At 41.2% G+C, this 12131-nt stretch overlaps 1 protein-coding gene across 1 annotated transcript in view; it reads left to right on the top strand.

Moving 5' to 3' along the window:
* Positions 1-380: 380 nt before the first annotated feature.
* Positions 381-12131, top strand: part of LOC107287231 (pre-B-cell leukemia transcription factor 4) — a gene marked incomplete in the record, with an annotated part of 64971 nt that continues 53220 nt past the window's right edge. The window contains 1 exon segment of the mRNA XM_015815720.1: positions 381-654. Within this exon segment, the coding sequence (XP_015671206.1) occupies positions 461-654 (194 nt within the window).

Below are 12131 nucleotides of genomic sequence, written 5' to 3'. Positions count from 1 at the left end.
CTTCTCGCTTTCAAAGCGGGACGCAGCCTAGGAAAGCAGGCAGGCGGGACGGCGGGTGGGCGGGCGCGCGCTGGCGGGGGGGGGGGAGCGGTGGGCCGAACTCGGCTCGAGCAGGGAGTTAACCGCTCTTAGCCCCGCCCCCTTTTCCCGGAGGCGGCAATTGTGTAGAAGCCGCCGAGAGACTGGCTTTGTCCCGGAAGGGGGCGGGCAGCTCCAGGAGCTGGGCCGCTGCGCCAGGCGACAGTTGAGAAGGCGGAGCCCCGTCGCGCGGCGGGGGCCGGGGGCGGAGCGGGCGCGAGTGAGGAGCCGTGGGGCCTGTTCTGTGTCAGTCGTGTGTGTGTGTATATACGTTGAGGGGGGAAAAAGAGACGGAGGGGCTCGAGCAGCTCCCGGAATCCCCCTCCCGCCGCGCCCGAGGCGGCTCCCTCCCTTTACTGCCCTTTTACCCCCCGCCTCTGACATGGAAGAGGCATCCCGGCTGCTGGCGGGTCTCCCTCCTCCTCCTGGGGCCGCCGGAGATCCCTCGCCCCACAGACTTCAAGCGCCTCCAGGCCCACCCCAGCCCCAGGCAGCCCCCGGACTTCAGGACACGGGTGACATCTTGCAGCAGATTATGGCCATCACCGATCAGAGCCTGGATGAAGCACAGGCCAGGTGAGAAATACCTGGATACGTTCTGGCCCCGGGCACAGGAGTGGGCGGGGTAGGGCGGGGAAGAGAGATCCCGAAACGAGATTGCCTACGTGTGGGGGAGCGGTTTCCCGTGCCTTTTAGTTTGAAGTAACACGCTTTTGGCCTGCTCCCAAAAGCAGGGAATGTTGGATCTTTAAAGATCACAATTGCTGTGATATATATATACATATTAGAATATAGAGATTTGAGGCAGGAGGTTTAGTAGGCCAGGGTCGGAGCAAATAGGAACTGGGCACATCTGAAACTTTAGGTTTGGTGAAAGGTACAGGATGTGTAAGCAAAGACAAAAGGCTTGAGAAGCATTGGAAATTTTAAACCAAAAGTACCTGGCTCTGAATTAGTCTTCTTGTGATTACACTGGCCGGGTTTGAGTCCTCAACCAAGTCGGTTTAGGCATCTTTGGACAAGCGGATCATGTGCAGCACTAAAATGTGTAATGTAAAAAGAGGCTCAGAGATTTAGTCCTGAGTCTTGGAATATTGTTTAGTCTGATTTGGTGGCTTCCTTGGTAAAAGGCTCCTGTAATCTTAATAGACTTCCATAATACGAGAGACTCTGTTTATGAAATAAGTCTGCTAAAATCAAATTGCATTGCTGCTTATTGTGAGAACTCTTATTACAGTTTTGAACAGGATTCATGGCTTAGCATAAGAAACCAATCAACGTCAGCCAACTGTGGTCATGCAAATTGTGAATTAGTATGGAGTTTGATCTCCGAACTCAAGAGAAAAAATAATCAGGGATGTATACTCTTTAGGAAGGAATTGTGACCAAAATGAAAAGATTATTTGTCTAATGTCCTTTTATGCAGAAACAATGTTAGAATAGTGTGACTTTTGATGGTGAGAGAAAAATTTGAGGGGGGATAATTTTGTTTTCTTGTCAATATGTGGTCAATATGTGGTCAATTATGCACTATTAATAAACTGCAGTATAATGCATGAAATTCACAGAAACATATAAAATTTGTATCAAAATATGCAACACTATGCAGCATTTTGGTAGGCCATATGAAATAATAACAACCACTAATAAATTAATGTAATAACCAAGAATAGATCTGCAAGAACTAGGGAACTAATGGAAATGCAAGTTAATCTGAAGACTGAGTTGAACATTTGGAGTACAATAGAAACAGCTTCTTATAAGATCACTTCTTATAAGGATAGTAAAGATTATTATTACACCTGTTTGCAGATTTTCCTCATTACTGTCTGCTATAGGACACAGCTTGAAGGGGCAATTCAAATTGGTTTTCAATGCCTTCAGGGAAATTGTGAGAGTAGGATGGCTCCACAATTACATATACTGTGACCAAACTGAAGACATCAGGAACAGATAGTTATCACGTTGGTCAACTTGTTGAATGGTCATTTCTTGAAGAGACTGATTTTTTAGTTAGTGCTATGCATCATTGACAGTACTAAACAATTAAAATAGTTCTTTATCTTTTTTATTTAAATATATTTAATTTGGTTTGACCTTAGAAGAATTTAGTCTAAATGTTATTAGCTGCATCTCCTTACTTTGGTAGAATTTATTTCCATGTATAATGAGTTTAAATTCAATATATGATTTTATTCTTCAGTTAAGGTTACAAACATTTTCAGAGGTGAAAGGAAAGAATGAGCATCTAAGGCTTTTGCTTTGGTTTTTTTTTAATTTAAGTAACTAGCATTCTGCCTGAACTGCCTGACTGACCCAGAAAAGAGTGGCAGTGTATTGTGATTAAAAAGCTATGTCATATATCCAAATGGATTCACTAATATTTTGTGGAACTAAATAGATTATAAAATTACTATCCCCAAATATTTTACTTAATTTATCTATATGTGCTAATTTTGGGGTTAAAAGCAAGATATTCTCTATCTGGTTGCTTGGCATTATTCTTAACTGTTATGTATGCAGAATTTCTTTAGTTCACCCTCTAACATCTCCAAACACCTACATAGAATAACTTTGTGCAAATATTGCCTGTGACTATCAATAGTTTTAGGCTAGATAGATTAATGAACTGCTCTGTATTTCAGTGACTGGTAAAGTGATTGTTTAGGGCAGTTAGAAACTCAACTATAGAGTTGCCTAAAGCACTTTGAATGATGGGATTGTAAATATGAGTTGTTGCAAGATGAGGGAACCATATAATAAATGATTTAACATGTGCAGACTTTGGCGGTTTCCTTTAGCTGTGAAAATGGCTCACAGTCACTCAGGCCATCGTGTCCTCTCATCTGGATTACTGCAATATGTTCTCCATGGGGCTGCCATTGAAAAGCATTTGGAAGCTTCAACTGATGCAAAATGCAGCTGCACAGGTAGTATAGTAAATGATTTTGGATATTCAGCACATGTAACACCATTGCTGCAGGAGCTGCGCTGGTTGCCAGTGTGTTTCTGGGTGCAATTCAAGATGCTGGTTGTCACCTTTAAAGCCCGTTATGGCTTGGGGCTGAGGGCACATCTTCTCCCAGTTGTTTCTATCCACCCAAATTTGTTTGGCAGGTTGGACATGTTATGGGTTTGGTCAGCCAAGGAATATCAGTGGCAGAGACCAGAAAACATGCATCTTCTGTGGTAGCCCTTGCTGTCTGGAAAATTCTGTCTTGAGATTAGGATGACCCTGATCCTATTGGTCTTTCCTAAGCCCTTGAGACCTGGTGATGTGTCCGGGCCTGGAGCCTGAGTATGTGAAGTATTCTGTTTCCTAGTTATGTTGACATCTAGGATGGTAATTTTTCTTGATTGCTATATATATTTATTTTTGTACTATACTGTGATTTTTTTATGATTGTTTATCGCCCACAGTCATTTGTCTGAGATGGGCAGCCATACAAATTAAACGAATGAATGAATGGATAAATAAATCATATTGGTGGTTTTTTCCTTCTCCCCAAAAAACAAGTCAAGAGTCAAATAATTCTTTTTGCTACATCATTTGTCTACTTGCAGTTTGACAGAAGTACCAAGATCATACTTATTTCCAGCAACAAATGGTGTTAGTTGTTGAAAGCTTAAAATGAGCATATTGTTAAACCATAGCAATTTTTTTTATCTTGTAATGGCTCCTTTTAGTGGAACGTTTTCATTGGACAGTTTTACCTTTTACAGTCAATTGTATAACTGTCTATATCTTGAATCCATCTTGCTGGCTGAGGATTTAATGTATATAGTATAGAATGCAGGATCTACTCTGTTTTTGCAGCTAAATTTCTGACTGTTGTAGAGTGAAACAATTTAGATTGGCTCAGATATGTGAAATGCTTGCCTAGTAGCTTGCAGTAAACAATATTAATTTTTTAAGATAACTAGGCAGGAGTATTTTTTTATAGATAGGAAGAGAGGTGATTATTATTTCTTTGAAACTGTGTACTGCAGTTGACAAATGGCACTTTAAAATCTTGAAGATAGACTAAAGAAGAAAATAGGCTAATGCCATTTGATGTTTCTTAGGTTTCTATAGTGTCTGCGATTTTTTTCTTCTTCATTGTATCTGCTTCTCCTTAGGGATGGGGGAGTGGTAAATACATAGAGAGACGGTGGATATATACAAAGAAAAGTAAAAGACTTGCCTCTCTATCATTCTTGCAGAATTACTTACATTTGTATGTTAATTGGGAGATCTTTTTAAAAAATAATTGGCTACAAATTACCTGTAAATCTGGATCAAATTAGTTACATTCAATCCTACTGAAACCCTGTTTGGAAGCCTGTTCCATGGACCACACTGGGATATTCTTCTGACTAAAACTACACAGGATAGAGCTTTATGAATGCTTACATTTGCATTAGGTTGAAATGTAAGTAGCACATTGGTTCTAGTATTATGCTAGGATTAATAGTACTCTATTTTCAGTGTGATATATTCTCAGTTCTAGTAAAATCTGTGTATACTTCACCCTAAATTAATCAAAATATTGAAAATATTAGAGAATAGGGAATGGCAAAAATTGCAGGAATGATCTATGTCAAATCTCTCTAGACATTAGTTTTATCTATGCCTCTCCCTCCCTCTGATATTTGTGGAGATGGATAATAAAAAAGCATGAAGTAAATAGAATCTGGTTTTCAACTGAAGAGTAACTAGGAAGAGTAAGGTGCTTTTTTAAAATTCCAGCTTGAGAAATACATCCTCTTTTAAGGGGACATGGTTATCTGTTTTGTATTTTTCATTTGATTGAAATTATGGGATGTAACTTGCATGATGTAGAAGCACCACAGCAGTGTGAATTAGCACTCTTTCTGTTATTTGCCAGTGGTGAAGGATGTGTTTCATTTTTAATAAAGAATAATATTTTATGAATATTAAACATTTTATTATTTTGTAGAATGTTTGATACCATTCTGAGACTAATATTCTGAATTGTAACTTTGATGCGGGTGTTATATCAGTACACAGATTGAAAGAATACTCCTGAAGTGTGTAGTACTACCCTGTAATGATTATTTTTATAACAAAATTATTTAAAAAAAGGTTTCCATACTATTTCAGTGACTGAATTATCTTAAATTAGATTTAGATTAAACAAGGAAACACTAAGGAGATCCAGGTTTAGTCATGATTCTTGGGAATATATATTTCTTATATCAATTTCCAGCTCAAAGGTTTGCTATTTTTGCTGGGGGAAAAAAAAAGCTCTACTAGCCTCAGCACAGTGATCTGATAGTATCTATTGGTTGGATGGGATTTTTTCTAGCATTCATATATTTAAAGTCTGTAGAAAGTTCAGGTAACATGGAGTTTGCAGCCCTTTCTACTTGCACAAATTGCTTCTGCTAAAAGGAACTTTTACTTTTTTGCAAGTAATTAAAGATTGCTGCCTTTATATAGATGCTTGCAAAAATACTGTTTTTTTAAAAAAATTATCTACTTTCCAACTCTGACACATATTCAAGGTAGCTGTTGAAACATCACTGTAGAAGCAAATAACTGACTTAGGTGTATGTAGTGTGAAGAGTGTTATGTGTCAGTTCATATAAAAACTAATACTTCTATGGAACATTAAATTATACTTTATTTGGTATTAATCTGTGACTGTGGCACCAAAAAGTAAAACAATACTCTGTCCTTTGCTCTATTGCAAAGTAATTTCCAAATACAGTATTGCATATTACACTTTTAGTATACCTCCAAAAAGCTACCTTTCTTGTTTCTGAATTTAGTGTTTTCCCTTCTTTTCCTCTCTGTTCATTCATATGTCAGTTCCCACATTCCTGTGGTTTGCTGTGCGTGACATAATGCTGAAAGAATTGGCTGAAGGTGCAGCATGAGTCAGGGTGGTATTTGTGCAGCAGAATATCAAGACATATTCCTTGAGTCCTGGAACTTGAGCTGTTACTTCACTTAGGAGAGAAGGCTCTTGTCCCCAAGAAAATCATCATGGGAATGTCATGAAATCTATTCTTAGTCACGTTAATATTTTCATTTGATTTGTCCAAACATGCTCACATTAGCCTTGAAATACGCAGTACTGTATATAACTATATGAAACGCCATACACACAATGTATGCAATATGGTCTGACAACTTGCTACAACTCTCAATATTCTACTTTAGAATCTAGAGCAGTGTAGAATGATTCTGTATTATAATATTTCACAATATCTGTTGCTAATTTCTGAGGACTATTTAGTCCTAAAACCAGAAATCTGCTTGTTACCCTCCTCAATCAGAAATTTGATTTTTACGCTATCCTGTAATACATACTTGCACAAGGTAGTTGGCAGCCCTGTTCTTCCGTTAATATGGCTGTTTTTGTCTGCTGAAAATATGAGCCATGGTGGATGTGTTGTTTAGCAACTGCTTTTGTGCAAACTTATTATATTCCTTGTGGAAGTGATTCCATTTTGAAATTGCACTTGGTTGGAATTAAACTTTTGTAGTCATGCCAAAGTTTTGCATCTGACTTTCTTTGAAATTAAGCAGTCACAAACTGCTATCTTCCATATGCATTAGGATGCTATCCTGATAAAGTGGGGCATTAGTGTGAGCAGAAGTTTGCACATATACTGTTGGTTTATTAAATATTTGAATCTGATGTTTTCTTAAAATGTTTCTGGTTAATCTTGAAAAGATAAGCAGCATCAGGCTGAATTAATACTTGAATAGGAGATCATTAAGAAATCTCAGAACTGTAGGGTAGACCAGTGATAGCGAACCTTTTAGAGATCGAGTGCCCAAAAACTGCCCCTGCCCCGCTCCGCCCCTGCTCCGCCCCCACCCCATCCCCTGCCCAAAGGGCCACTCACCGCCTCCAGGACCTGCCGCAGATTGCCCAGGTAGCCCAGCAGCGCCATGGCGGCCACGCCCTCTGCCCGTGCCCCGCAGCATCAACTGTGCACGATGGGGCATGAGGGCAGAGTCTTGTCTATGCTGCCTGGCTGCCATGTCCTTGGCTGTGCTGCTCCATGTAGGCCACACTCGGGGGGTGACTCTCCTGCAGGGGGGCTGCTGGGGAGGAGGGGGTCGTGGGGGGAGTCGAGGCTGGGGCAACGGCATATGTGCCCACAGAGAGGGCTCCGAGTGCCGCCTCTGGCATGCATGCCTTAGGTTTGCCACCACTGGGCTAGACTGCTGTAATTGAAAAAATATCCTAGAAGGTATGGACAAAACCACTTCTATTTTGTTTCAAAAAACCTAATGACTGTGTCCATGTATTCCATAGGAATTGAGTTTGCCTTGAAAAAAATAATAACCAACTAATATTTAATAAATACATATTTAAGAGCAGCATATGGAAATGAAACATTGCAGACCTGTGTAACCCTTTTGGTGGTTTTCATAAAAATACTGTAGAGTCAAGCTATTATATAATTCCCTTTAAAGAGTGAAGGCAAAGAATTTCAGTGAACATTGATTCTGGAAATGGAAGGATTTTGAATATGAAATTTTGTAATAGAGTCAATTGTATATAATGGCGTGACTCTGTATTTTTGATTATGAGTGTTTTGTCCAGTGAGGTGAGCTATATTGAAACAATTAAGAAAAGGGAAAATTTACAATAATTGCAGGCTATGAAAAATCCAATCTGGGAATGTTTTAATGATTTTTTTTATCATTGTGAACCAATACGTGTGAAAAATGCACAGATCTTTCTAAAAATTAAACTTCATATTGTATATTTTTGAAAGCTAACGAATAGGGCTGTGAAGCAGTATGGATTTAAAGGCAAAAGGGTTCTTCAGAATAACCTCATAGATCTTTTGTCAGGATCATTCTGCAGCTCTAAAGGAAGGTCATGTGAACTTAGAAAAATAGAAATGCTTTAAGGAACTGCAAACAGGTATTACAGGAAAGCTTCTGTGCACACCAGAATGGCTTTCTGTTGGACTTCCAGAAAAGAGTTGAAGATGGCTCCACTGAAAGCAGAGGACCATGGCAGAATGAAGATCCAACAAAGGCATTGGCTTTTTGGGATTCTTCCCTGGATAAGGAGTGGATTTGTGCTCCAGACAGTTGTGCTCCTGAGACTGCCAGACAGCATTTTCCAGTGGGTTTAGAGCTCAGGGAGACAAGAGATCATCACCATCTTTGCCCAAACAGTGATCTCTGCCTTTTCAAAGGACTTTGGGTTTGCATATTTCCTTTCTTAATCACTTTTGGAAATTGCTTGTTATCTGCTTTTCAGACGTTAACCAGAAGTGCAACTTTTACTAAGGTTTAATTGCAAATTAAGATTGACTTTCCTTCAATCCGTAGAGAAAATAGGTTTTAAATACAAATATAAGAACTTATTTTTTTTTAATAAACAGCAAAAAGAACATTGATTTTAGGAAGTTACAAATGGACAAATGGTCCAGATGGGTTAGAAATAAGATTTTGAAACTAATTATAAGAATCCTTCCCATGGGAAAATGCTGTTGTTTTGAATACTTGAATATATAATAAAATTGAGGTTTTGAAGATTGGACACTTGAAAGAACTAGAGGAACTAAATGTTACAGTTAAAGGAGAAGAATGCTTAAATTTGTCCTATTAATATAGAAGAATATTTGATTTAAAAGTGGATTTAAAAATGCTGGGCTATGGGGATGATGTGAAAGGAGATATACAAATGCAACTGTGAATGTCTTAACAAACCAAAAGACTTACCTGGATAACTTTCTTATATTGGATTTACAAATGAGATTTGTTAAATTGTTGAAGAATTTTATGAAAAGGGACAAAGATAACATGAAAAGAAATCAAATAATCAAAGAGATTATTTGAGGGGATTAAGGATCAAGATTGTTAAAAGTAAGAGGAAGGAATATAAAATTGATTTATTTGATAAAGGTTAAAATAGATATGTTTTTAACTCTGGCAATTCTTAATGGACTTTTGCTGACCAGGATTGAATTATATGGCTTTAAAAAATTGTACAGCTTTAAAAGCTGCAAAGATCAGAGACGAGATATGAGAAGAAGAGATCATTTGTTGTATTTTAAGAGAAGATGATAAGTTATTAGCAATAGCAATAGCACTTAGACTTGTATACCGCTTCCCAGTGCTTTACAACCCTCTCTAAGTGGTTTACAGATCATATTGCCCCCAACACTTGGGTCCTCTTTTTACTGTCCTTGGAAGGATGGAAGGCTGAGTCAACCTTGAGGCGGTGAGAATCAAACTGCTGGTAGTCGGCAGTCAGCACAATTAGCTGCAGTACTGCATTCTAACCATTATGCCACCACTAATTAAAATTGTTTCTACAGGTTGTTCTTGAAGTACAACCTTTTGTTTAATGCCAGGGGTGTCAAACTCAATTTCATTGAGGGCCACATCAGCATTGTAGTGCCCTCACGGGGGCCAGGTGGGCATGGCCCACTGGTTGGGCATGGCTGCATTGGACACAGCTGACTGGGCAGACGTGGCCAGAGTGGGCATGGCCACCTTGCCGTTGCTCGATCGGGGGATGCCGGTGGGGGCTGGGCAGGGTTGGGGGAGATCCAGGAGGTCTCTGGTGGGTGGGGCGGTGGGCAGGAGGCTCGTCCTGCGGGGTGAGGCGAGGTAGGGGGCAGGGCGAGGGTGCCGTTGCCGCGGGCAAGGCAAGGTGAGGCAGGGGCCGGAGCGGCTGCTGCCTGACACCATTGGGCCCTGCGCACAGGGGTCAGTGAGTGCATGGGGACCGACGGTGTCCATCAGCAACCACGCTGGCTCCTTAACCGGCGCAGTTTGCGAATACCGGGCCAGTCCTCCAGCAGCAGGCGGAGTAGGGGAGGTGGGGGGAGGTGTGTGATGCAGACCACTGGACGCGCCTACTCTGTCCCATCTATTTTTGCTTGCGGTTGGAGAGCAGGTCGCTGCTGGTCATCTCGGTCCCCTTGCAGATCTTGCAATTGGCTAGTGTGTGTAGCCTGTTCCCCTCACACACCCGACGCACCTTGGCCCTGCCTCGGCCGGCGCTACCAGCAGCTTGCACAGGTCCATTAGACCACCGCCCAGCACAAAGGAGGCGAAACAGCCGGCTAGGAAGCTCAAGTAGAGGTGGTAGAGCACGCCCATGCCCAGCAAGCAAAAGGCCATGCTGAGCAGGGAAAGCCAGATCCCCATCGGCACCATGGCCGCCCAGTCCCAGCCACGATTGCATGCCTCCCCCATCTGTGCTGGGGCTGGGTGGCCTTTTGCCTGCTGGTCTTGGGCATGCTCTACCACTTCCACTTGGGGCTTCCTAGCCGACCGCTTCTCTTCCTTCGTGGTGGGCGGGCCTGAAGCTCTCGACAGTGGCCTAATGGACCTGCACAAGCGGCTGGCAGCCATGGCTGCGGTGGGTACCAAGATGTGTGAGGGGAATACGCTCCAATGCCAAGGGCAAGACTCATGAGGGGGCTGAGGAGATAACCAGTGACGACCTGCTCTCCAACCAAAAAGAGATGGGACAGAGTAGGCGTGTTTGACGGTCCGCATCACATGCCCTGACTCCATGTGCTGCCAGTGCCACTGCAGCGCTGCTGCTGGTGGGTCGGGCCGGTATTCACAGTGGGCTACACATTCCCTGCTGCCAAGTGACATTGGCCCCTGTGCACTCACTGCCTCCTGTGCGTGTGCCTTGGGGGCTGCCGGCCTGGGCGGGGCCAGGGCGGCGGGGGCCAGTCCCTCGCCGTCTCCAGGACATCTCCACAGACCAAATATTAGCCAATAATGGGCCGGATGTGGCCAGTGGGTCTTGTGTTTGACATGTCTGGTTTAATGATTGTTTCGTTACAATGACAAGAAGTAACTGGACCATTGCAGCATACCCACAATCATCTAATCAAAATTTGGGTACTTGGCAACTGGTATGTATTTATGAGAGTTGCTGCATCCCAGGGTGATGTGATCCTAATTTGTGACCTTCTCAGCATCAATGGGGAGAGCAGCCTTTGCTTAACAATCACATGATTCACTTAAAAACTGCAGTGATTTGCTTAACTATGGCAAAAAAGATCATAAAATTGGGCACAACTCACTTAACAACTGTCTTGCTTAGGAATGAAAATTCTGGTCCCAATTGTAGTCATAAGTTGAGGACTACCAATCATTATATAAAGTTATATTTCTTTTCTTAAAAGTATATTCTTTTCCTTTTTCTATTTTTCTTTAAGCTTTTTCTCTTTTCTGCACTTTCTACTTTTTTTATTTTTTAGTTAGTATTCTTATCTTGCTAACCATAATGTTCAATAAAATTACCATAAAAAAGTTCCAAAGTAGCACAACCTAAAATATCTGTAGTAAGATTGCATCAAACACCATTAATTTAACTCTACTATAAAATGGCAAAAGAAAAGTCTGCACCATAAACATTACAAAAGCCTAAAACATTTGCATGTATACATATAAAACATTCGCATGTATAAGTACAAAACCAGTATAAATTGACACTGAGTTAAAGCTGTTTTAAAAGCATTTGTAATTGTGATCTCATGGTTAAGAAACTATGTTTATTTTCATATCCCACTGTTCAAATAAGCCTATAGAATTAAAAAAAAAACCATTATTAGAACCAACAGGAAGAAATATTCATACCAGAAGCATTTAGGGAAAATGAAAAAGTTCTTTGGCCCATGCTAAATAAAATCAAGGCAGATACAATGCCAGTCTCCCTGCAAACCTCTTAAGACGGAGCAGCATCACCAAGGCCAGAAACAAAATCTTGCTATAATGCTGAGGAACTGCAGGTAGCCCTTGACTTATGGCCACAATTGAGCCCAAAATTTCTGTTGCTAAGTGAGACGTTTGTTACCTGAGTTTTGCCGCATTTTCAATCTTTTTTGCTACGGTTGTGAAGTGAATCACTGCAATTGTTCAGTTAGTAGCCCGGTTATTAAGTGTGTTAGAAGTAAGTCTTCATCTTGGTTCATCCAAGCCGGGAATAAATAAGCAACATGGTGACTGCTTTGGGAAGATGGTTACAGTTTATTGCAGAAGCAGAAAGATGGTTCTTCAGTAAAGAGCAGAGGAGAGAAGGGCTGAGCACATGGGTTGA

This window comes from Protobothrops mucrosquamatus, unplaced genomic scaffold, assembly GCF_001527695.2.
Source record: "Protobothrops mucrosquamatus isolate PMUCROS unplaced genomic scaffold, P.Mucros_1.0 scaffold370, whole genome shotgun sequence".
NCBI lineage: Eukaryota > Metazoa > Chordata > Lepidosauria > Squamata > Viperidae > Protobothrops > Protobothrops mucrosquamatus.
The sequence above is the reverse complement of the archived record's forward strand: the minus strand, read 5'-3'. Positions and strand labels throughout refer to the sequence as shown.